The 27532-nt window shown below is 42.3% G+C and overlaps 1 protein-coding gene across 1 annotated transcript in view; it reads right to left on the bottom strand.

Moving 5' to 3' along the window:
• LARGE1 (LARGE xylosyl- and glucuronyltransferase 1) overlaps positions 1 to 27532 on the bottom strand; it is a 598072-nt gene that overhangs the window by 59719 nt on the left and 510821 nt on the right. The window contains 2 exon segments of the mRNA XM_061204391.1: positions 19358 to 19483; positions 21319 to 21431. Coding sequence (XP_061060374.1) covers positions 19358 to 19483; positions 21319 to 21431 — 239 coding nt within the window.

Below are 27532 nucleotides of genomic sequence, written 5' to 3'. Positions count from 1 at the left end.
CTGATAGGGGCTGTGATTGCAGAGATGGACACAGAAGATCAAGACTCTCTTTCTGGAACCGACAACTGAGGGGAAGAGGCAGACATCACATAACCGTCCATTTTAAATTACAAGTATGACTCGTGCTTTTAAAGAGATGGTAAAGAGAAGCTGTTGGTGATCATTTCTGGGCTGGGCTACTTCAAGTATAGAGAAACCAAGGCCCAGAGGGAGAAAGTTACTTGCCCAGACTCACAGCAGAGGGAGAAGTGGTGCCCAGCTCTGTCTCCCAGGCCACCGCTCCTCCCACTAAACCACGCACCTGCCTCTGAAACTCCAACTCAGGATGAGTATTGCTGATAATTCTCATCAGCTCATGTCTGACTACTGAGAAATGTCATTTCCTGGTCCCTTGAGGGACAGAATCACCCATCATCGCTGGCTCAGGGCCAGCAACCTGGTGGTGTAAATGATATACACTGACCAGCTTTCACACACGAGACAAAGTGACACTGGGAATGTGCCCAAAATACGTCTTTGCAAGAAGCTGGTAAGTACATGTGAGTCTATGACGCTTGTGAAAACCGATCATAACTTATTCCACTTGCTGGGACACATCAGCACAGTAATAATTATTATTGTTAATATTAGCAGCCAACATATATTGGATGTTTGCTATGTGCCAAGCACTGCTCTGGACATTTCATTTGTCATGGCTCATTTATACTTTACTTAATACTACAAGTATATTCTCATTATCCCATCTTACAGGTAAGGAAAGTTCAGCCAATTGCCCCAGGTTACACAGCTAGAAAGTGGGAGAGTCAGGATTCGAACCCAAAGAGGTAAAGGCATGAGGAATCTCTCTCTCTCTTATTTCTCCCATGTCTGTAATCATCAACTGACTGTTTACAGCAATGAACATGAGATTCTCAGAAGATTACAGGATCAGAAATGAAATCTACTCTCCCCTCCCAAACATAGGCATGGCACCATCCCTGGGACACGAAGGCTGCTGGGGTGATTTAGGACTTCTCATATACATGGGCTGAACCTCCAGCTTGGGAGGAAGTAGAGAAGGAGGCATCCAGGTTGCATGGCAGGTGGGCTGCAGAAGCTACCAGGCATTAGGGGCCCCAGGGGTGTGATCTGATTGGATCTAAAATGTCTGTAAAGGCTGAGTATATGTACAGACTTGCAGTCAGCCTGCAATGAGCCTGAGAAATTGATGAAAATTGATTACTGTCCAGGAAACTTAAACATCATCCGGGAAGACAGCAAAAGTCAACGTGATTAAAGGAGAAACAAGAGACTCTGTCACCTATCAAGGGTGCAGGAAAAAGCATTTCAAAGACAGAAACAAGACCTCAGTACAAGGACAAGGCTATGGAAAGAGTTTAGCCCATACTCCGGCTTCTCAAGTACTTGGAACCCACAGGGCTCATAAAAATAATTCTGATTTCTTGGCAAAAGTGCCAAGATATCAGAACCTGTGTGCAAATGCCACGTGAATAAGAACATGGGGCTTATGTGTTCCAAGTTACTGAAATAAGGGGTATTTGGAAAATGGGTCTCTGTCTCAAGACCTCCACTGACTTTCTTGGCTCACAGAATAACAACTATCCTCCTTAGACTGGCAGTGAAGCCTGTTGCAAACTGGTTCCCACTTACAATTCCAACTCTAACTCCAGGCTAAAAGAACCTCCTGGTATTTCTTGAACCTGTCTTCCATGACTCAGTGCTTTTGCGTATGCCTTTTTCCCCCTCCCTAGAATATCCTTCTTTCTTCTCTACCATATTCATGCCTGCTTGTCCTTCATAGCTGAGCTCAAATGCACCTCTTCTGTAACTCTTTCCCTGACCACTCATGCCAGAAGGTTGCCTCCTAGTAGTCTTTCTCGCCACTCTATTCTTCATTCCTAAAAGAACATTCATTTTGTTTGTAGTTGCAATGTCCCTAGCCCCTCTGAGTGGCTCATGATCCATTTAAGATCCAAGCAATCATGATGATTCTTCTGATTTCCCAGACTCCCTTGCAGCTAGGGGTGGCCATGTGACACAGGATTGCTCAAAAAATACACGTGGCAAAGCATATATTTGATTTCTTAATCACAAGGTTCAGATAAGGTGCTGTCTTCCTCCCACCCCACTCACCTTCCTGTTGTGAACAGAGATGTGATGACTGGCACTCTGACAGCCATCCTGTGACTGTGAAGTCAACACACTGCTGATCTACAAACCAGTTCTACAGCTGCTTACTCCAGGACTCTTAGGAAAGAAATTCAAACCCCCTATTTTATTTTAAGCCACTACAAATTGGGTTTTCTGATTCTCACTGTAAGCATTCCTAATATAACATCTAAGGCAGTTGCTGGGTCCTTCCTCAGTGCGCCACAGGCTCTTGTACTTAACTCTATTAGAGAACTCATTGCATGCTCTGGTAATTATTTATTTACATTCCTGCACCTGGCAGCATTGGAATATGAATTTCCGGGCCAGCAGGGACCATGACTTATTATTCTTCCTGAGTGCTATACTGCCTGGCAGGTAGTTAGTATTGAATAGCTGCCCTTTGGTTCAAGAATGGAAATCATGATGATGACATTCTCAATAATCCTCACATTCTGTCTGTCTATAGCAAATCAGTTATAAAAGCCCTATTCATGTGGGCTTTCGGATGGAGAAACATATTCCCCTTTTCTTCATCTAAGGGCCAAACAGCTTGTCATTTTCTTTTGAAGGAATTGAAGCTCCCTCTGTTCTTCCCTTGTCTGGTATTTCAAGGAGAAGGACAATGGTCTCACGAGTCCCTTTCCTCGTCCTCTTCAGGATTATGATGCATGCTAGAAAAGGATGAGCACATGCACCTGATCCCAGCCCCAGCTCCAGCTCTTATCTGCTAGGCGGCCTGCACATAGTTGCCTAGTATCATGGAGACAGTCCCTCACCTATAAAAGGGACATAACAGCAACTGCCTTGCAGTTTGTGGTCAAGACCAGGACTGATGGATTGATGGGTGTGAAGGCATTTCACACGTGCTCATTAAATTACAAAATACATCTGGTTTTAGACTTCATGAGTCATCCACCTTACCAACGAGGAAGGCTGGATGAAGACAGGAAAGGAAAGAGGAATAAGAAACAAGACTTAAAGGAGGAATTGCAGGTGGAGGCAGCCTGGGGCAGGAGGGCAGGATGGGCACAGACAACACAGCCCAGAGGAGACGCCACGCCAGGGGCCAGGCTCCTCCTGGCTGGACCTCAAGGAGAGGCCCGAAGAGGGGGCTGTTCAGAAAGGAAAGCACTGAGGTGGATTTAACACACTGGGCAGAGATTGGAGAGTACTAACAGGCAGGGGAGCGAGGCAAAGGTCACCCTTGCTTCTTCCCAACTCTGTCACCCAAACAGCTTAATGTATCTGAACCTCTATCTTCCAATCTGTTCAAAGGAAACAATAATAATACCTGCTTCAGAGGATCCATGAGACAAGAGATGTAAAGGCATCCACCACGGAGCCCAGAGCAGGCTGGTGCTCAGCGTGCGTGAGTCTCGGGAACATACGTGGTCCGTTCCCATGGGATCTTCTCTAAAGTGACGCTGTCCCTCAGTCTGTATTTAAACCTAGACTGTTGGTTCCTTGAATGCAAGACCCGTGTTTGTCCAACTCTGCATGCACAGTGCCAGGTCCGGTCAACGTTTGCAGACAGCCATGGAATCCACTCCGGTTCTTTTCTTCCCTCCACCAACTGCTAAAGACTCTATTCCCCCTCTCTCCCTTCTCCTTTCCCATTCCTGACAATTACCAGGTAGTGGCTATTAAATAAAAACAGTGTCCCTGATAGTTAAGACTTCAAGCCACAGATGTTCTGTGACTCTTTGCCTCCTTTTACAAAGGTTCCTGTTGTTCCTTGATTTTTTACAAGTCCCAGAAAAAAAAATATTCTTCCCAGACAAAAACATTACCCAGGAAAGGGGAAGAAAACAGACGAAACTCAGCGATTATTTAGTCCCCTCATCTGGAAAATGTAGACACTTAGGCCAGTGCATGCATCCGAGGCCCTGTCCTATAGCCTATCATTTCTTGTTCTGTCACCTGTAACATTTCTTATTTTTCCCTGCCTGAGGTGCTGGACGTTGTAAAGAGGGAAAAAAATGAGAACAGAAAAATAGATATCTTTGATAATACTCAGGGCTGGGAGGGTCATGAATCCGAGAAGATCCTGCTCTGTTCTCGCATGTTCGTCATGTTTAATGTTTCTGGTTCTTTTGCTATATAATGGGGGTAGCAATCAATTTGAACTGGATTCTGGCCTGTCTGAAGAATTCCGATGGACCTCTGAGAGCAGGAAGTGAGAAAGCGATGCATTCAGTACAAGGATCCTCCATGGCGTTGCCTAATGCGGCTTCTCTGCAGTCATGTGACCTGTGGAAGGTAACCAGCCCAGTGCGCTCCCTCTCTAAGGCATTAATTACTAAGACTCTATTCACTTTCACAGAGTCCCCACAGGGTCCTCCGGGGAGTGTCTCTGTTGATTTGAGGACAAGGAGGACAGAGGGAAGTGGGTTTCACCTCTAGAGACAGGCATGGACCCTTCAGCTGAAGGATTCTACCAAGGTTGGTTGAGAAGCCAATTTGGCGGAATGTCAGTAATGCCCCTGGGGGTGGGCACCCCGTGATTCACTGCTTGGAAACTCCAAGAAGGCAAAACTGGCTTCCAGGATCCCAGCAGGCATCTTCTGTAGTGGCCTGCTGTTGCTTTTCCGTGTGCCCTGCACCCTTCCTTCACAGACCAAGACCCTGCCTTCTTCCGATGATTCTAACAGGGCTACCGGTCAGGCCTGACCTGCTAGAGCAAGGGCGTGTGACTCAGGCTGACCAATGAGACATTCCAGACCGTTCGTGGGCATGAGTCCCATGAAGGGTCAACAGAGTTGCTTTGCAGAGTCATGGAGGGAAAGAGGGTCTCTCTTTTCAATATGGGATCATGTGTGCTAGTCACTCTAACGTTCCCTTGCTTTGATTTCTTCACAGCATGTTTTCCTGCCTGAAATGACCAATTTGATCATTTGTTGTCTTGTTTGATATCTGTATTCTGCACTAGAACGTAAGCTGGGGAGAGCAGGGCCTGCATTGTCTGGTTTTCCACGTATAGCCAGTGCTTGGAACAGTGCCTGGTCCACAGCAAGTGTGCAATATGTATTTGTTGAATGACGAAGCTCTACATACTGGCTGGGGAGGCTGCCAGAAGTCACCCTGCCATGACAGAGAAAGCAGAGGCAGAAAGAAAGCAAGATAGAGGGACAGAGAGAGAAGGAGAGGGAGTGAGGTCTTATGTCATCTGAGCTCCCATATCTAACTGTGTCAATGCAGAGGGCAGGATACTGAGCCCTCGCATACTGAAATGTACTGAGGAATAAACCTGGCTAAGTGTTCTACCAATCGTACTATATCTATTTTAGTGCATTTATTAATATTATTTAATGATAACAATAATTTTAACTAAAATAACTCATAAAATGAACAAAGGACTTAAAAAGAGCCCTGCATTATTATTATTATTATTAACCCAAAGTACAAAATAAATACATGTGAGTCCTTGGGGTTATGAATACATGATTTAAGAAATAAATATAATTGGGGGAAAGAGACAAATCTCCCTAGAGAAGAACCCCAATGATGTACGTGGATTCTGCCCCCTCCCAGGAAGTGAAACTTAATCTCCTCACTTCCAGTGTGGGGTAGATAAGTGACTCACTTCCAAAAAAGGAAGAAGGAAAGGGAAACATAGTAACTTTACAGTGGAGAAGCCTGAAAAGACCACCTTAGCCAAAGAAAGGTGGTTAGCATCCTTAATAGTAACATGTGTGGCACAGTACACGCCTTGGAAGTATCAAGGTCAGTCATGAAAAAACAAACACACACTGAGAAACTGTCAGAGACCAAAGGAGACTAAGGAAGCAGGACATGAATGGAAAAACTGGTGAAATGCAGCTAAAACCTGACGTTTAGTAATAGCAATACACCAATGTTGGTGTGTCAGTTTTGACAAGTTCACCATTGTTACATAAGATGTTAACATCAGGGGAAACTGGATGGGGCACACGGGACTCTACGTACTACGTTTACAATTTTTCTGCAGGTCTAAAATTCTTCCAAATAAAAGTGTATTATTAAAAACACAAACCAGTTCTACAAAGAAACGAGAGGTTGAGAATACTAGTAACACAAGCTTTTGGGACCAGCAAGAAAACAGCTGAGCTGACACTTCTGCTCCCAATATAAGCTCTTCCTTAGCTACATCTCCAAGTAGAGAAATGCCCATCTAATTAGATCCGACAAGAAGCTGGTTAAAAAAAAAATTAAATCCTCAAGACTATTTCAAAAACCATTTATAACCATGATCGTTAAGGAAGAACTTCACCCCAAGTGTGTATTATGCCTTGAGATATTACTTAATGTTAGTTCAGAGATGCATGATGAGCAAGACATTTAAAAACAAAGCATCCAGAATATAAAGACGAGCCTCCATAAATTTTTGATGACGTTTCAAGTCTTGTGATAGTCTTGAAATTTACAAGGTTTCACTAAACCCCATGAAAAGAGTTCTGCAGTCTCTTTGGAGATTTCATACATCAAAATGAAAGATAATAAAATCCAATAAGGAAAACACTTGTTTTTCCTGCCTTGGCAAAAATGGCTGGAAAAACACACAGAAGATAATCTGGTAACAAATGAAGTAAATTCCTGGGTCAGCAAATATTATAGGAAGAGTCCTAGAAAACAAATGATGAAAGCCTGGAGGAACTAGTATTAGAACAAATTACATGGGTGATTTGCTATAGAGTTAAATCGAAGTACAGAGGATTCTGACATGCGTCATCTTATGCTATTTGCAAGACTCTGTTTAGAAAATGAAATACACAAAGAACAACTTTTCAGTGAGCACTAAAGGAAAGATGTCCTGGGGAAGTGATATTCTGAGTAATGAATTCCTACTTTAATGATGGTAATGTTTTATGGACCGTGCATATGTAGAATGACTGAAGGTACAGCTGCTTTAACTGGAATAACGAAAGGATACCAAGAAAAGTTACAGAGGGAGTGACCCATACTGAATTCCTTTCCTGTATCACTGATAGGCAAGTTTTCAAAACACTGGAAGCCAGTGTGCATTAGTACTATTAGATGTCGTTGATTTGGTTAACTTTATAAAGACTGAAAATACAGAATTTTTACAATACTTTCTAAAGACATGAGGAATGACAATGAAAATCTTCTGTCCAACATAGAGCTTAGCTGGTTAACTCATGGCAAAGGACTTATAATAAATGGCATACGTAAAGACGATTTATGCATTTCTGTTTTTATGAAAAAATGGTTGTCGGTGCTATGCTATCTCACGCTTTTGGGAAAAAACACACACACCTGAATCCGACCCTTCAATGTAAAGGTGATGAATCATGGAAAAGTAACTACTTTTACAAAGAACCTGTAATATAGATGGAACTTTTAGAAATAAATATTTGAAATTGTTTTCCTCATTATAGGGATTTTTCGGCAAAAATGTTGTTCCCTATCAAAACCCTCATTTCCACATTCCTAGAAACTTCAGTGGTTTGATGTCCATAATTACCAAACACTGCTTAGTGGATGCTCCCCTCTCTCAGAATCCTTTTCCTTCTTAATAGAGCCCAGATTATCCAGGGAAATGTTTCTTACAGTGGGCTTCTAAAGAACCTGTTCCACAAGGCATTCCATGGTCATGGTTCTGGGTGTTGACATAGAATACGTGAGGGAAATGCTGGGGAATCAATAAAATCGATCAGATTTCCTTGCTGCAGGATATCATAATAGGGTATCTGGTACAGTATATGGTACACGGAACTCCTCTCTCCCCACCCCTCCCCAGCTCTCCTGTTAGTGTTTTAAAGAAATCTCACTAACAGTTCTTAGAACTGTTTAGATACGTACTCCACAAAGTGCTATTATTGAAGGGCGAATTCTCCAGAGCCATGGCCTTGCTTCTAGGGATCTTGTTGATGTTTCCAGGAATAAATGCATCTGAATTTCATCAGCTATGCGTAACCAAGCCAGTGACAGATAACTTAAATCAATAACAACCAAAGGAGTTCAGTTCTGAAAATTACCACATAAACCAAGAATGGGTGAGTGTTGAGGCAAAGACAAAAGGCTAAAGCTTAAAGCACCCAAGGTCCCCTCCACTGAGCGGGTCGTTCTCCAGCACAGTATCAGGGCACAAGATGACGAGACACACACCAGTGCTTAACCTTGGACAAGCCGTTTCCCCTCTGCGGGTTCCTGCTTCCGGTCTGTGAAATGTGAGCATTGGAATGGATGAGCAAGAAGATCCCTTGTTTACAGGTTTTGTCTACCAGCTGACTGAAAATTACCCCAAGAGAGTGGGAACAATACTGATAGATTATTAATAATAAGAATTCAAAAAGAGTCATGTACCCCAATGTTCATTGCAGCACTATTTACAATAGCCAGGACATGGAAGCAACCTAAATGCCCATCGACAGACGAATGGATAAAGAAGATGTGGCACATATATACAATGGAATATTACTCAGCCATGAAAAGGAATGAAATTGAGTTATTTGTAATGAGGTGGATGGGCCCAGAGTCTGTTATACGGAGTGAAGTAAGTCAGAAAGAGAAAAACAAATACCACATGCTAACGCACATATATGGAATCTAAAGAAACGGTACTGATGAACCTAGTGGCAGGGCAGGAATAAAGACACAGACGTAGAGAATGGACTTGAGGACACAGGGAGGGGGAAGGGGAAGCTGGGATGAAGTGAGAGAGTGGCATGGACATATACACACTACCAAATGTAAAATAGATAGCTAGTGGGAAGCAGCTGCATGGCACAGGGAGATCAGCTCCATGCTTTGTGACCACCTAGAGGGGTGGGATAGGGAGGGTGGGAGGAGGCTCAAGAGGGAGGGGATAAGGGGATATATGTATACATATAGCTGATTCACTTTGTTGTACAGCAGAAACTAACACAACATTGTAAAGCAATTATACTCCAATAAAGATATTAAAAAAAATAGTAAGAATACTAGGCGTAACAGATACATACTACTGTATATAAAACAGATAAACAACAAGGACCTACTGTACAGCACAGGGGACTATTTATATTCAGTATCTTGTAATAACCTATAATGGAAAAGAATCTGAAAAAGAATATATATATATATATGTATATATATATATATATATATATTCAGTTTTGCTGTATACCTGAAACTAACACAACACTGTAAATCAACTACACTTCAATTAAAAAAACAAACACAAAAAAACAAACAAAAAAGAATACTAGGCTTACTACATGTCTCATAACCCCGTACTAATATATCACCCCTTTTCATCTTTACATCTCCTCTATAGAGTGATTACTGCCCCACTTTCTCAGATGATGACAAGGTGAAGAGAGGGTAAGTAGCCCAGTGACAGCCCTGCAGCCTGGCCCACAGTGGTACTCTGCAGTTTGCTGGGTGAATGGGCGATTCCCAGGTATGAGCCCTAGAGCCATGGTACCCAAAGACAGACTACTTGGACAGGGGCCAGCTGCCTCATATTTAATCCCATAACTCCTCGGGCTTACCAGCTGCAGCGGTGCACAGAGACAAGACAAGACTTAGAGTCCTCGGACTTGGGTCATGCAATGAAATCAAACAGGCACTGGCCTGAAGTAAAGAGAGGTCTGGTTGGAAGGCGGTAATTCTAAATTTTAGATCTTCTTCCCCAAAGCAACTGTTTTTCCTTCCTCAAGCCATCCTAATCCTCCAAAATCAACCTTACCATTCATCATTCTTAGTACCCTCTCTCTGCCTTCCCCTGCCTCATTTTTCACTGCAGCCAGCTTAGCTATGGCAAGCTCAATACGCTAATACATGGTGGTCCCCGTCTTCCTCAAAAGATGTGAAATCTGACACCTTTCTAAGTATTATAAAATGTTTTAAAACTTGAGTTATGTGCTACTCCTTTTACGCAAATGTTACAGATTGCCTCTGGAACACACATCATTTCCCCATATGGATGGCATGTTTTCTCTTGGTTTTTCTCCTCTCCTTTAGGGTTTTTCTTTTAAGTGCACGCAGCTCCCAATTCAAAAATTCAGGCTCTGTGCCTGCTGCTTCAAATTCACATGTTCTTTCAAGGAGAGAATGTTATATTAAGGGTCTCTGTTCTGGAGTTAGCCCTCAAAAACGCACTTAATTTAAAGAGGGCTCACACAGGACAATCCTATAGAATCATTATCTCACGTAAAATACTTTCCTGGGAAAATACATTCAGGTGGGAACTCAGCCCCAAGTCAGAAGAAAGAACCTTGGACTGAGAGTAAGACAGACACGAGTTCGAATCTCAGCTCTGTCGTATTGAGCTGTGGGATTTGGGGCAAGTAAGTGACTAATCTGTACGATTCTTAATTTTCTGATTTATAAAACAGACTGAACAATATTCACCCTGTGAGACTTTTGTCAAGATTAAGTGACACCATACTTGGAACACCATTCCCACCCAACTGACCTGGAATATGCCATTTCATCCTTTGGCGTTCTGGTCCTGTGACCAGGACGCCAAAGGATGAGATGTGTTTCCTGTCAATCCCAGAAAGGGATCAGTGCATTCTGGGCAGCTGTGTCTGTAGCAATGGCGTGGTCCCTGTTGCTTGCCTACCCAGCATCCGGTTTACTCTTTCTAACTTGCATGTGAGTTTCCACTCCCCATTCTCCAGGGCTCTAAGTAGGGGAGGGACGGAGGGAGGACTGGGGAGAGGGCCAGCCAGGGTGTTTGGGGGCTGAAGAGTGATGTGAGGGCAGAAGCTGAGGAAGCAGCGGAATCTGGATATCAAGATTCAGCTCAGACCTCCTATAGAGATCCCTCCAAGGTACAGGCTGTGTCACGCTCCGTACTAGACAGGGCTCCTGCAGCTGCTCTCAGCCCCCTTTACTTCCCTGCTTCACAGCACTTAGCAGGCTGCACTGGGGTTTTCTGTTTCCTTACTGGTTAATTCTAAATAGTCTGTGACCTTCCCAAGGGCAGGAACCATGGCTTACTCAGCCCTGGGCTCCAGTAACTCTCACAGACCTGAGGACTGGACCCACTGCTTGCTACTTACTGGCCATCACCCACTATTTCTGACCAGGGCTTCCTTCTCTAACAAACAAGTCTACTAAAGACTCAAGGACTAGACACAATTTCCTGGAATCTCTCGCAATCTCCCGGCTCTAAGCCAGCACACAGCTTCTTTGCTGGTCTCCTGAGTCTGCACTCCTGGTGAAGGAATAAAAAGCTGCTCCTTTGGGTCCCTCTCTTTTAATTTAAGACTCAGTCAGGGAAGGCTGAGTCATCAAGCTTTAGGACTGAAGAGGTAAAAATGGAGGTCTTTGAAACATAAAAGACTGAGGTAAGGTCAAGTGCATTTCTATGGAGCACTCAAGGGGCCTGGCTGAGAACGGGGCCAAGAATAATGGCCTCCGTTTTATCGAGGATTTTGTAACTGAGCCTGAGAGGTTAAGTGAGTTACTCAAGTCCTTCAGCTGGTAAGAGGTAGAACTGTCATTAGAATTTACAGGATTGCTTGGCTCCAAAAGCCTAGATACTTCTTCTGCCTCCTCAGTGAAACCACTCCTCCCCTTAGATGTTCTCTTAACCAACCTATACTCAGCACAAAGTTGTCAGCTGACACCCAGGGCAGGCTAGATGCCAAGGCTGGTAAACTCCTCTCTGGCAGGAAGTGGGGGCCTGTCTGCAGCTACACCTGAGCCCTATGTTATCAGGAGGGAGCTGTGTTTGTTACCAAATGTGTTTTTATGCCACTTCAAATGTAATTGGAAATGAAATTAAACATTCTTTGAATTAGGTGAGAGCTGCTATTTCCACGAAAGGCAAGATAAACGTTCTGGAACAACTCGATAAAAAGAAGTTCCTAAAAAAAAAAAAGAAAATTGGCTGTCGGATTAGGCATGGGTGAGATGACTATATAAGAGTGAGGGAAATGCCAAAGTCCAGGACTGCCCTTCACTTGCTTTGTGAGAGTCCTTAAGTTCTTGCTCAACTTGAAAGGACCCCGAGAACCACAGAGGACACAGATGGAGAGTCACTTAAGTGACCTTACAGCACAATCAGCCACAAAAAGACCGGGCCCTGGATTTGCCCAAAAGGACAGTCAAGGTTAATACAGTTTTATGAGTCTTGCTTAAATTGACGTTTTCTATCAGCTGACCCAGCACAGGTCCCTGTGGATCCCACAGGTGAGCTTCTTAGATTGGCTACCCTTTGGGGCAACAGAGTGTGAGGTGCTGGAGAGCAGAGCTCAGGGTACCCTGGATACTCCCCAGGGAGGGACATAATAACTAGCAAACAGGAGGTTCCTTCATAGATGCTGAACACAATGAAAAAAAGTGGGGGAGGAAGAGAAGAAAGAAAATTGAGAAGAAAGAAAACAACAAAGATACACCTTTCCCTGGAATCTGAGGCCCAGGTTGGCCTGGAGGGACCTACAGACGTGCTGTGTTCTTGGACCAGCTCTTCAGGCTTTTCATCAATGTCCAGACTCTGATATGACCCAGAGGGTGGTGCTCAGGCCTTCCAGTCTCTCTCCCTCATCCCCTAATCCTCTCCCCACCTCCAGGGCAGCTCCTCTTTCATATATTGCCTGTATTTTAGGGTTCTGTGTCAGATTGTGTTAGATAAGCTATCCGTGATAAAATGACTTCTTTTTTAGGTTTATCTGAAAAGATATGGATTAAACTTGGTTTAAATCTATATTCATGGTTGTGTCATTTGATGGAAACCCCTCTATTCACAGATAGAAGAGGTTGCCAAAGGGGGTTCACAAATTATTTTGTTTGATAGGTTCAAAGTGACAATAATTAAGCAACACTAAGCAATGCCAAAGAGGCACAGCCATCTGCTACACCAGCACCTAAGCTCTACGCGACCAATGGCTTTGTCTGTTTAGTTTCCTGTGGCATCACTAGGACCTGTAACAGTACCTGGCATATAGTAATCACTCAATAAATACGGCAGCATGAACACATTGGTATGTATGTGGTGGGCAGATGGGACATACACTTGGAGACCAAGCTTTGTTGGCATCTATAAAACATAGAAGTTGAAAGTTTGCAAATGAAGAGTCTCCTCTAATTTATGAAGCTTTTTCTTTTCCTTTTTGTGGGTGCCAATTTAGAGGTGCTCAGAAATCATGCCAAATATACTGGCTTATGACTGGTTTCTTTAATGAAACTCATACTAATCCTCCTAAAAACAATCAGTTTCATAGGACACTTGCCAAGGTCCCTCCACCCCCAGATTTTTTTTTTTTTAATTTATTTTATTTTTATTTATTTTTGGCCGTGTTGGGTCTTCGTTGCTGTGTGCGGGATTTCTCTGGTTGTGGAGAGCGGGGGCTACTCTTCGTTGCAGCGCGCAGGCTTCTCATTGCAGTGGCTTCTCTTGTTGAGAAGTACAGGCTCTAGGCGCGCGGGCTTCAGTAGTTGTGGCTCGCGGGCTCTAGAGCGCAAGCTCAGTAGTTGTGGCACACAGGCTTAGTTGCTCCGCGGCATGTGGGATCTACCTGGACCAGGGTTCAAACTCGTGTCCCTTGCAATGGCAGGTGGGTTCTTAACCACTGCGCCACCAGGGAAGCCCCAGATTTTTTTTATTGTGGTAAAATATACATACAATTTACCATTTTAACCATTTTGAAGTGTATAGTTCAGTGCCCTTAAGTACAATCACATTATTGTACAATCATCACCGCTATCCATCTCCAGAACTTTTTCATCATCCCATACTCAAACTCTGTACCCATTAACTCCATATTCTCCCCTCACCCCAGCCCCTAGTAACCTTTATTCTACTTGCTGTGTCTATGAATTTGACTATTTTAGTTATCTCATATAAGTGGAGCCATACAATATTTGTCCTTTTGTGTTTGGAGTATTTCACTTAGCATGTCTTCAAAGGTCATCCACGCTGTAGGCTGTCAGAATTTCCTTCCTTTTTCAATAAGGCCTGCCAAGGTTTTTAGTTGCACTGATTTTTGTGGAAGTTTATTGTTTTTCTTTTTGATATGAAAATAAGACTTGAGCTTTTAAGTCTACTGTGCCGCTGCCTAGTCAAACAATGGCATTTATTATGAGGACACATGGCCTGACTTCAATCTGTCACCATTTGCCCGCTGGTAGCTGGTGGAGTGCTTTCTGCAGGAAGTCATCCATGTCTCAATTTTTGACCAATTATATCCAAGCCCTAGATTGTAAAATAGGTATTACTTCAAGTTTACAATATGGTGCCAAAGTGTTTTCCCAATTTGGTTGTATACATTTACACTCCCATCAACAGTACAGGAGAGTTCCTACTGATAAATGAGACTTCATTAGTACCACTTTTTCAATTATTTGTGGTCTTAATTTTCACTTCCCTGATTAACAGAGAGGTTGTACATCTTTTCAAGTGTTTATTGGCCATTTTCTTTGCAATTCTGTGAAATGAATTTATATTTTACACATTTCTCTTAAAAATTAAAAATTTTTGTACACTTTGTTTACTAGTCCTTTGTCAGTTGTGTATGTTGAAACTTTTTTTTCTTTTCTCTTTTTGATGCCACTTTGATGGAGTTATTAATTTTAATGTGGTTGAATTCATTGACCCTTTCATTTATGATATATGCTTTTGGTGTTCTCCCTATTCTAAGGTCATAGGCTAATTTCCTAATTTTTAAAAAATCAACATTTAATTTGGCCTTTCACTTTGAAGTCTCTAATCCATCAGAGTAAGTTTTGTATATGGTGTGAGACAGGGACCCATTTTCAGTTTTTCCTGATTATCGTACATAATCAGGTGTCTCAACACCATTTACGGAAAATTACATCCCTTCTCCAATGGCCAGCAATGCCACCTTGTCATGTATCAAATTTCCATAAATGTGTGGGTGTTCGTGGGCACACTATTGTTTTCTTTTAATTATTTAGCAGAACCGTAAGCAAATGCTCAGCAAAAGTTTGCTGTAGGTTTTCAGTAGATTCTGTTCATAAGAGGTTTTGTCACAAATGAATATTTAATTTTATCAAATAATCGTCCTGCATCTATTTAGATAATCAGATGGCATTTCTCCTTTAATCTATTAACATGCTAAATGACACTTGTGGATTTTTTTCAATGTTAGATCACTCTTGTATTTCCTGGAATAAACCCAACTTGGCCATGATGTATGTATGATCTATTTTATACATGGCTGGATTCAGTCTGCTAATATTTTGCTTAAGATTTTTACATCAGTATTCATGAATGAGATAGGCCTGCAATTTTCCTTTCTTGTAATCTCCTTGTCTGGTTTTGGTATCAAGGATATCCTGGCCTCACTGAATGAGTTAAAAAGTGTTCCTCTTTTCCTATTCCTTGGAAAAGTTGACTAAAAACTGGAAATACCTTTTGATTAAAAAAAAAAATTGTTAAATCATCTTCTTCTCACTATCTACCTAGGGGTACTATTTTCTTTGTAAGAAAGTGTAATGACTAGAAAATAATCCAGACTTTATATTTTTTTCTTAAGTCCGTTTTGATAAATTATACATTTCTAGGAATATGTTCCTTTCACAGTTTTCAAATTTATTGACATAATTTTGTTCACAGTATTCTCTTGTTATCTCCTATAACTCTGCTTTATCTCCTAGATAGAAAGTTCCACATGTGAGAGGCTTTTGTTTGCTTTAACCTTCGTTGTATTCCTAGAACTCGGAAGAATCACTGGGCTCAAAAACATTAAGAGATTGAGTAAATGAATCTGCATTTATATCTTCTTCTTGGTGAACTTTTTGTTTTTAAGTTGTGACCATCTCTGTACCTACCAATGCTTTGTCTGATATCAAGATAGTCACCCAGTTTTATTTGGGATGATATCTGCCTGATATTCTTTTCCCATAATTTTACTGTCAACCTTTCTGGGTAGTTTTGTATCAGGCATGTCTCTTGTAAATAGCATATGTTGGATATTGTTTCCTAGTCAATCTGACAACCTATCTTCTCGCTGGCAAAATTAGTTTATTTGATTATTGATATATCTGGACTTATTTATATCATTTTGATTTCTTGTTTTCTATTTCCCCCTACTTTTTCTATGCTCTTATTTATTTTTCTTTTCCTTTTTTTTGCATTTTTTTTTTTAAGGAATTCCTTTATTTTTATTTATTTATTTATTTATTTATTTATTTTTGGCTGTGTTGGGTCTTCGTTTCTGAGCAAGGGCTTTCTCTAGTTGCGGCAAGCGGGGGCCACTCTTCATCGCGGTGCGTGGGCCTCTCACTATCGCGGCCTCTCTTGTTGTGGAGCACAGGCTCCAGACGCGCAGGCTCAGTAGTTGTGGCTCACGGGCCTAGTTGCTCCGCGGCATGTGGGATCTTCCCAGATCAGGGCTCGAACCCGTGTCCCCTGCATTAGCAGGCAGATTCTCAACCACTGCGCCACCAGGGAAGCCCCACAATCCTTCTTGTATCTATGGATACCTTTTAACAGTTCTGAAAAATTCCCATTCACCACCCCATCCAATGATGCCTCACTTCCAATTTTCTCTTTATCTCCTTCTGAAAATCTAATTAGACATATCCCAATATCTTAACTTCCCTTTATTTTTCTATCTCTTTTTTTCAGTGTGCGTGTTTTGGGTAATTTCCTTAGATATCTCTTCCTGTTCACTAAGTCTCTCTTCAGCTGGGTCTAATCTACTGCTTAACACATTTATTTAATTTATAATTTCAATAATTATATTTTTCACTTCTACAAGTCCTAGTTGATCTGAATAGGCCTATTCATCTTTGAGACTCTCTTGTTCCTCTAATCTACTTTCAATATTCTTTTTTTTATTTTTTATACAATACAAATGCTTATATTATGTTTCATGCCTGATGAGTCTAATATCTGTAGTCTTTGAGGTTTAATTCTATGGTCAGTTTCTGCCTTCTCTCATGGTAGCTTACTTCCTTGTGTGTTCAGTGATAACTGACTGAGAACTCATTTTTCTAGAAACTCCACCTAAAGGATTCTGAAGTCTTGTTTTTGAGAGTATTCTTCAAGATCAGATTTCTGTTTGTTTTTCCCAGGGGTCTGGAAATTTTTCATTTTCTTCTTTGTATTTCTGCCCCACACATATAATTTTAGCCCCCCAAATAATATGAGCACAGGCTTCAAATTAGGAATTCTCAGGGGAAACATTTCTCCCTTATTCCACCAAAAGCAAAGAATGAAACTGGCAACAATCTCTGTTGTTTCCTCCTATACTATGGGTTTTTAAACTGTTTATCTACCGAGGATATCACTCTTCATGGATCCTGACTTTATGCCAGGGTCTTCTAATTGTGTTTTTTCGTGTTGGGGCCCAAGTTCCCACACATAGCATTTCAACAGAATGGCTATACGTATGGGTTGCCTGATTTTGATTTAGGCCTATTATCCCAGTGCAACCCATGGTAACATTCCCTTGTTTGAACAATAATTATACAGCTACCTACATTTATACCAGGCTCCCAGACACCAAGGATAAGCAAATACCCAGCAAATGTCAGATGCAGCTGCTTTTTGCTTATCATTCTGGAGTCACACTTTATCACTGTTTTTTGGCCTCTGCTTACTTCATTTAATTTATGAACTGATCAGCTATGCTTTCAAAACATTAAAAAAATTTTTATGCAGCATTTTTAGGTGTTCTTTATAGGGTTGGTTTTATTTTCCTCCCCTTTGAACTTTTAGTTCATGATATTCTTGGAAATATTCCTGTGCATTTCATCTATTCTCCTTATGTCTAACAAATACATGACATATTGAAGGAATTTCATAAATGCCGATTTAAAGAATGAATAATGCAGGTACTTCTGTTTTAAATATTTTGCAATGAACTTCAAGTGCGTTAAAAAACAGTTCTTTATTTTTGACTCTGTGATTTCACTCCTGAGAGGGTGTGAACTTTGAGCTGTTCAATATTTATATTTGTGAAAGTTTGAAAACAACTAAGGTAACCAGAATGGCTAAGCAATGGAAGAATACAAAATTCCATGTAAATTGTGACTATAAATAAGACATAATATGTACATAATGTGGATATGGACCAGAAACCAATAAGAGAAGCCTGACTTGTTAGTAAAACAAGGTTTGGGTCCCTTTTTCCTTTTTATAACTTGCAATTATTGTTACCACATTGTCACCTGGGCAATGGGTATAAATTTTAAATGAAATAAACTCTATGGATGCATGTATCTAGTTCTTCTATTACAGCCACAGGGCAAACACACTTGGTGTCAGACAGGCCTGGGTTCAAATCATTAATCTGTCATTTAATAGCTGAGGTCAGTTCTTCACTCTTTCAATCCTTCACGACTATAGGTAGGGAATTCTGACACACCCCTTAACTCTGGGCTCAGCCACACAGTTACTTTGGCACATAGGATGTCAGCAAAAAGGACTCGGGTTTCCTTGTGTGCCCTAGGGCTTCCTTTTCCACCTCTGCTTTGCCATGAGAATGAGCTAGACTGGCCTGCTGACAGGACACAGGAGACACTGGAGGAAAACCAAGTTGCCCTAGCCACCAGCCACCCCATCTGAAGCTGATCATAGACATTTGGATAAGCCAGTGAATATCAGACAACCATCCAGTCAACCTGTGGACTCATCAACTAAATACATGGTTGATGATTTAAGCCCCTATTAGAATAGCTTGTTATGCAGCATTATCTGTGGCAGTAGGTAATTGATACACACACCCCTTCTTCTTTGTCTATCTCCTGTCAGGCCTTACCACTGTGTTTGGTACTTAGAGACCAATGATAAAGGCTTTTCTCTCACTGTCCCTTCTCCCTGCTGGCATCTCACCTCATCCACAACTATCATAGCATCTGTCATATTTTTTTACATTTATTTCCTTACATGTTTCTCTGCTCCTCTCTGCCAAGAATGATTTGAAAGTAGAAAATAAGTTATTCATATCCATATCTACAGCACCTGGCACAAAGTAGGCCCTCAATAAATGTTTTCATTTGAATTAAATGACTGGATTCGGGGAGCCAACATGAACCAAAACAGCCAGCAGCAGGTAGCAGGAAGAATAACCACACAAGCTGGTTCTTATGCTGGGAGGACTGATGCTTTCCAGAAAGCCAAAACAGGGCGGGGTGGGGGGGGAACAAAACAAAGAATAAAAGCCCATTCTTTTTGCTCTTCTGCACCCTTCTCTCTCTCTCTCACCACACTGCACACAAAGCTCCGAGCCAATCATCCCCCTGAAGGGCGCTGCCCCATCCAGCTTCCCTCTGCCACCGCCCACCAGGGCCTTCCTTACCCTACCTTTAGATCAGACACGTCTCTGTAGCACTGCTCAGAGCGGGTGTGGTCTGACAGCTGCACGTTCCAGAAGCAGGGGAGCTGATACACGAGGAAGGGGTTTTGTTTGATGACAGCGTTGAAAATATCCTAGGGGATAAAAGCCAGAGATACAGTCAAAACAGTCAGATTGGCTGAGCTTGTGATGCTGGCTCTTGAGGCACCGCACCTCCTGTGCAATCTCTCTTGAGCCTCCTGCTCGGAGCACAGGCTCACTTGCACTGCAGGGCATTTCCCTTGCCTTTTATCTCTAGAAACCAAGCAGTCATGTTTGAATAGAGAGGGGGGAATGCCCCACACTGACTTGAAGCTCACGGGTCCTGCTGGTCTCAGTGAGCACCATCCAGCAAAGGGGGCAGACACGGAGCGTCTTTTCCACCCGAGCCAGCATATAATAAATGAAGTCACTTTTCCGCCCCTCTTCTCACCTCACCGAGGAATCCTGTGTCATCCATCCTGAGCCTCCTGGAGAGGAAACTGCGTGATGACAGGTCGCTCTGCTCATTGAGGGGCTGAGACAAATTACAGATCCTGCTTCAGCAGCATTCCCTGGGGCGCTGGGCAGACTCGATGATGGATGCACCTGGGATTCCTGCAGGCCAGGGTGCCTGTGCCCGTGCTCCCCATTTCCAAATCCAACTCTGACTTTTCTAGGGAGGCTTTACTTCTTTCCAGCTCTTCTCCAAGCTCTTGCACCAGGCAGGCCACACACATATTAACTAGCTGCTGACAGGTGGTGTCGGGAGGTGAATTATGGGCCTTCGCAGAAGGAGATGGCTGAATAAACTATCCTCATGGGACATAGACAGGCAATTGCTAGCTTTTGGGGACACACTCAAGTCATTATGACCTGACTTGAAATATGATGATGGAGGACAATTTTCCCCTCAGGTTTAAAACAGCTACCTGGGTAATTTTTAACTCATTCATTATACCATATCTCACGTTTGAAAAAGGAAATTAGTTTCTGGCTGCTTGGGAAATACAGAATAATAACAATGCTAAAAAAAATAGTAAACTAACACCACAGAGTTTCTTGTTTCCTCCACATTAGAAAACTTTGCAAAAATTCAACAAATCAGACAACTGAATGTTGATCAAAAAAAGGGAGAGTGAGCTTGCTTTTTGGTTAAACAGGAAAGGATAAAATGCAGAGAACTCAGAGAAGTCATCTTTACATTTCAAGATGGCCATTTATACCATGGGAAACTCATAATCTAGATGTGTGACCCTGGTAGATTCAACGTCAAAGGCTCAGGCCTCTGCATTTCTTAGCCAAAATGAGAAATGGGGTTTTAATGAATTTATGTTAATAGTTTGGTGGAGTTCATGGGCTTCTTCAGATTGCCTGGATTAAAAGCTGGTTTCACCAGCCAAGGAGGTTTGTCCCTTCTATTTAAATGCATTTCCCTTGAGGATGGGGTCATAGTATAGGATCTAAGCAAAAGGCTTTGCTTTAAAAGTTAGATTCTATTTGCCAGAAAGGAAAATGGAATCTTGTCTGGGAAATATGCCTTGGTATTCTGGAATCTCAGGGGGCAGGCACTGGATATTCTACACGAAGATGAAGACGGTGACCTCCTAACACACCAAATTATCATTTACTTATGACTCTTCGTCAATAAACTATGAGCTCTCTGAGGCCAAGGACTGTGTCCTTCATTTATCTCTGTAATCCTATTTCTGAACATATTCCCTGGCACGCACCGTGTGCAGGGCAAGTCTGCTGAACACGCACACGAACGAACAAGGGGAATGAACTAAGGGGAGTGCTGTTGTCTTAGGCTGGCAAGTACAAGGCAGATCTAGCCAAGTAAGCAGTCATACAGATCTGGAAAAACAATGCAGACTCAGCCACTTGCCAATTTTGAGAAACAGCGCCAGGGAGCTCAGGAATAACCGTACCTTCTAAGCTGGCTACTCACCTGATCAGCTAAGGATGTGGAGAGCATGCCCATCAACTCCCTCTCTGCGGTCAGCCTCCACATCTGCTCCCACTTCATCTTCCGCAGCTTGTCCAGAAGCAGCAGGATCACCCCTAGACAACAGTACAGGACGGAAGAGAGGAAAAACACGACAGTAAGAGAGACAGCCAGGCACGCCTGTCCACGTGTTCTGGAGACGAACACGCCTGGATTCACCCCAGGCTCTGCCAGGTACTCAGGATGAGACGTAAACAATCTCTCTGAAATATCCTCACTGCGTGGAGAACATTAACACAGACCTCAGAAGCTGTCCCAAGAACTAAGTGAGATGGGCGAAGGAGCCCAGCACGCCCTGGAGACGGATGGTGGTGATGGCTGCACGACAACGTGAATGAACCAAATGCCATTGAACTGCACACTGAAAGACGGTTAAAATGGCATTTTTATGTTATGTTTATTTTACCACCAAAAAAAAAAAAAAAAAAAAGCCTAGCACTGCACCTGACACATAGTACATCACCTGTAAGCAGAGATTCTCTCCTATGTTTTTCTCCAGATATATGACAACCTACCTAGGGTTAGCTGATGGATGGTGTTTATACAACATATGCCATTTATCTTTACAGAAACAAAGCAGATCCTCTCCGACTTTATTCTGGGTATGTCTTTGCCAATTTGCTTTATACCTACTGATAAGCCATATGAGCTCGTTGCAGTATTCCTGGTTTCAACAGACTTCTTTGGTCGAACAGAATCAACACAGATGGAAACTATGGTGAAGGCTGTGCTGATGCTAGGTGTTCAAGATGGGGCTCCAAGAGCCTTTGGGTTCATAAGAAACTAATAGTCAGAGGCTGCTTCCTCCTCCTTTCCATCTTCTTTTTTGTGGGGTTAGTTTTCATGGGGAGGGACCTGAATGAAGGGCGGACTGTCTAGGAAGGGAAATTGCCACTGTATATACCTTTGTATTTTTTAAAATGTTAAAAACAACTAAATGTATTATTCAGGTAAAAATACATTAGTAAAAGTCTAAAAAGAAAAATACATTTTGGCTTAGCTGAATGGCTTAGGAGCAAATGCCTATCACCAGGTCAGTGAGGGCATGCAGAGACAGTACAGCGCACAGAACACGAACAGCCAAGAGAATGTCCCTGCAGGCCACTGCAGTTACTTTGGTGGATGGAATTGTGGCCCCGATGGCCTCCCAAATCAATCCTCCTCAGGAAGCTTAGCTCAGCAGAACAGTCAGTGGAGAAAACTCCAGGCAGCTGAAAAATGATCTTAGTTGATACCTAGTACATTTTCTAAGATTGTCGGAAAGAAACTGATTCCCCAAATCACACATAAATGTCAACACTGAGACTTTTTTCTACTTATTCCAGTGGCACATACTTGGAGAAAAAGTACATTCACTGTTTTTTTAAAAATAAATTTATTTATTTATTTTTGGCTGCAGTGGGTCTTCGTTACTGCGAGTGGGCTTTCTCTAGTTGCGGCGAGTGGGTTCCTTGTTGTGGTGGCTTCTCTTTTTGCGGAGTACGGGCTCTAGAGCGCAGGTTTAGTAGTTGTGGCGCACGGGCTTAGCTGCTCTGTGGCATGTGGGATCTTCCTGGACCAGGGCTCGAACCCGTGTCCCCTGCATTGGCGGGCGGATTCTTAACCACTGCGCCACCAGGGAAGCCCAAAAGTATATTCACTATTTAGTGAAAGGTGTTTGTTCAGGTAGAGAGAGTTGAAATAGAATATATATGGTTATGGGAAGAATGGGATAATACACAGAGATCTGAACTTTTAAGTCAGAAGGGCAAATCATATTTATTGCATATCTCCCTTGTGCTTTGTTAGGTTTTTTGCACATCGATAAGGTAAATATTGTCATCCTTATTTTGCAGGTGGGGAAACTGAGGGGGGCGGGTGGGTCAGACACTTGAACAGTTCACAGTACAACAGCAGCTCTACGAGATCCAAACTCCGATCTGCCTGACTCCAAAGTTGGTGCTTCTTCAGCTATACCACACAGACCAGAGCCCCAGCAATGCCTCTGGGGAGTTCTGTGACTCAGGCCAAGACCTTCTCCTTTTCTGACTTTTGGTTTCTACCTGGGTAAAAGGAGGAAAATGCTACTTGCCCTGCAAACTCAGAAAACTGCCACGCCCCCTAGTGGTAGGCTGGTAAATGTTTAACCACCAGCTAGCTCTTCAGGGGAAAAACACCCCAAACCTTGATTTGTAGTGACTGCTGATTGCCATGGTGTAAATACTCTCATTGTGGCCGATTTCAAGCTACTGATGTGATGTCACCAAACAAGCAGTTGGGAAGGACTGAGCACAATTGGCCCTCCTGAGCTAGGGGGAGTTAGGTCCAGCACGCCACTGAAAGTGTTCCCCAAACACGGGAGGAATTTTAGAAATAGCAAAATTCACCACAAGGGTATTATTTGATTGCTTCTTTGGGGGAGAAAGGAAAGAAAAAGTGACAGCGTTACAAAACAAGAGAATGTAGTGATGGATTCAAGAAAATAGATTCCAGTCACACATATGAAAGAGAATTTCACTAAATCTTATTGCAGAAACTAATGCTAATTAGATTTAGAATTAGGGCTAGATGCTCCAATATATACAAAAAAGGAGGAATGCAGAAACTATAAACAATGACAAAAGATACTTATGAACACCGTGAAGCCTCTAGAGGCATCAATGGTAGATCTATCAGTCTCTGGAGACTGAGCTGAGAATTGATGCTTTTAAATGGTGTTAAGACTTAGCAAGTCCTAAGTGGCAGATGTGACTCCATATAGTTTGCCAGGCTAGTTGAAAAGAGGTGGGGGGGGGGGGGTGGTCCAGAACAGAAGACTAAAGGCAGAAATGTAGGGTCCTTCTCCCAGTTACCCAACCTTCTCCTTTGTGTGATTTAAATTTAATTTTTAGAAGCATGAACTATTTCAAACTAACAGAAAAGTACAGAAACTAATATGACAAATACCTACCACCCCGATTTAATAAATGTTAATATACTGCCACATTTGCTGTTTATAATAAAATGTCACAGGTAAATGAGAAGCTCCTCCATCTCACTGTAGCCCTCCCTTTCCCAAAGGTAACCAGTATCCTGGAGTGACTGGGTTTCATTTTCCTGCATGTTTTTTTAATTTGTATTCTTTATGCATATATTAATAAACAATATACGGTGTTTTCAGTATGTTTCACAGTGCATATTTTCTACTCTAACTTACCTTTTCACCCAATGTTATGGCTTTTAAGAGTTAATCATGTTACGGTTTCAGTATCTAGTTTATTCATTGTAATCACTTTATTCATTCCTTGTATAGCTACACCACAATTTATTTATGCATTCCGCTGCGGAAGGACATTTTGGCTGTTTCCCATGTTTCTGTTCTTATAAACAATGCTGCAATAAACATCCTAATCCCAATTCATTGGGCACACTTCTGAGCGCTCAGCTGGGGTACAGCCTCCCATGTTGTACAAGGATTGCTGTATTGATGGTGCTATTTGTCTTGAAACATCTTGAATTGCCCCATCTTCCTTTTCTCTTACAATTTAGGCCATCACGGAGACTCATGGAGTCTACATTTAAAGTGCCTTTCACATCTCTTCTTTTACTCATTCATTCAACAGTTATTTATTGAGCACCTACTATGTGCAACCTAACTGAAATTTGTTTTTTAAAAAAATTGATGGGGGTAACATTGGTTTATAACATTATATAAGTTTCATGTGTACAACATTATACACACATAGATACAGAGAATAGAGTCGTGGTTATCAGAGGGGAAGGTGGAGAGGGTGAAATGGATAAAAGGGGTCAACTGTAGGGTGATGGATGGAAACTAAACTTTTGGTGGTGAGCACACTGCAGCGCATACAGATGCTGAAATACAATGTACACACAATTCATTTTAGACGTACCTTTTGAGTAACTCCTACAGTTCCATTCACTGGGTTAACTGGGGACTCAGCAGTTTGTAAAACACAGTCCTTGTTCTTGGGGAGCAAGGCCTAACAGGGAAGGGAGATGGGTAACCAAGAAAATGGAAAACAGTGACAGATAGGAGATGTGTGAAGAACCATGGGAGTCGGGGACAGGGGAACTGATTGTGATCTGGGTGTGGTGGGAGCATTAGGGAAAAGCTTCCTGAAATAACTGATATCGAAACTGAAATCTAAAAGAGGCAGAGGATTACCTGCTGAAGGTCAGGCCAGACAGACTTCTCCCTCCAGGGCTGTGAATGTCAATCAGGCAGCAGATCTTTTCTAACACATTTGAATAGCAGACCTTAAAAGGTAATGACCCATTTCCCTCTCTTCTCTCAAAAAAGACAATTAAAAAGAGGCCGCATAAAGTTGTCTAGCATTTGTCTTTGCTCATAAATCTATAATTAACCACAGGTTATTTGTGTAATAAATATTCCCGTATCCTCACACTGATGCAGTAGAATGAATTCCAGGAACACAGGAATTTTTGTAGCTATCACAGAAGGGAGCTGTATGTAACATGAAAACTGTGCTGGACTTGGAAACATAAGTCCTGGGTTTGAGTCCTGATATGATCACTTATTGCAATATCTCTTTAAAAAAGTCACTGGGATCCTGAGCCCCAGTTCCTTATTTGTAATAAGGGGACAATCCCACATTAACTCCAAGATGATTATAAGGACTTAAAAATTATATCTTTCAAAGCATCTGGTATATGCCATGATTTATTATTTCCTATCTTGAGGTAAAGATTCTATGACATCAAAAAAAAAAAAGTACTGAGTATAGTAGGAACAGTACTCAATATTGCTGACTTGAGAAATATTGAGAATAAATGTCCATACCCAAAAACTCCTCTATGAGCCTGAACTCACTGGTCTCTCTAAAAATCTCCTTGTGCGTGTAGAATGCACTGGACACTTAAAAATTGTGACAGGGGCTTCCCTGGTGGTGCAGTGGTTGAGAATCCGCCTGCCAATGCAGGGGACACAGGTTCAAGCCCTGGTCTGGGAAGATCCCACATGCCGCGGAGCAACTGGGTCCGTGGGCCACAACTACTGAGCCTGCGCGTCTGGAGCCCGTGCTCCGCAACAAGAGAGGCTGCGATAGTGAGAGGCCCGCGCACTGCGATGAAGAGTGGCCCCCGCTCGCCGCAACTGGAGAAAGCCCTCGCACAGAAACGAAGACCCAACACAGCCAAAAATAAATTAAAAAAAATAAAAAAATAAAAATAATTTAAAAATTGTGACATATTGCCAGGTCCATATTGCTTCTTAGTCTTCTGTCGATAGTCACTTAGGGTGTCACCACCAGCATGACTAAGATGTCCCTTGGGGTTACTGCAAGTGGCCACTAAGGGATACAACCCACAGGAAGAAAAGAAATTGATGGAAAGAAAATCCACCCCAAGAACAATCATGTGAGTAAATTACGTTCTTAAGCAGCTAAGAAGTCTGTTTAAGCTGTTAAATATAATCACACGAATATGTACTTATAAGAGAATCTGCCTGTTTCTTCAAAGGTTGGGAGTTCGTACCCAGATTGTACAAGAGCTAAAAAACAACATTTCCAGGGAAACATAACTCTAACTACTTATTGACCTAACTCCTATGGTGCCGGGGAGATACCCTAATTAACGATTGTGAAGGCCTTTGGAAATATGAAGTGGTACCTAAAAGTCTGTAAATAACAGTTACAGAAACTGTACATTTCTTCATTAAGGTACCTAATTATCACTCATTAAACTTGCTTGATTCCCACTCGAATTAATACAAATCATGTGCACGCACGCAATGTGGGAACAAGCTTTTTAAGTGAACACTAGCTAAAATGATGAAAATGGCTCCTTCTGAAATTGGACCCTTTCAAGCTGAAACAACACAGCTTTGGCTTTGGAATAAGTGCCCCCAGACAGACGTTGACACTGCTTCCCTGCTGTCAGGGGGACACGGGTGCCAAAAAGCTTGACTCTGGCCTTTGCTGCTGCGTGATCTGCCCTTTCCATACTTGCCACTGGGGTCTGGGAGCATGGCGCAAGCCCTTTGCCCTGGAAGCCAGCTCTCTGCACAGAGGCAGCATGCCTTGAATTTGAAAGGCCCTCCCAACGGAGCTGGCTGGGATGCGTGGGGCTCACACAGCCTTACCTCCTCCTGCTGTGCTGGGAGCTTAAGAGACCAACACTAAATAAATAAATGAATAAATAAATTAAAAATCAAAGG

The sequence above is a fragment of the Eubalaena glacialis genome, chromosome 11 (assembly GCF_028564815.1).
Source record: "Eubalaena glacialis isolate mEubGla1 chromosome 11, mEubGla1.1.hap2.+ XY, whole genome shotgun sequence".
Classification (NCBI taxonomy): domain Eukaryota; kingdom Metazoa; phylum Chordata; class Mammalia; order Artiodactyla; family Balaenidae; genus Eubalaena; species Eubalaena glacialis.
Note: the sequence above shows the minus strand (reverse complement) of the source record. Positions and strands in the feature narration are given on the sequence as shown.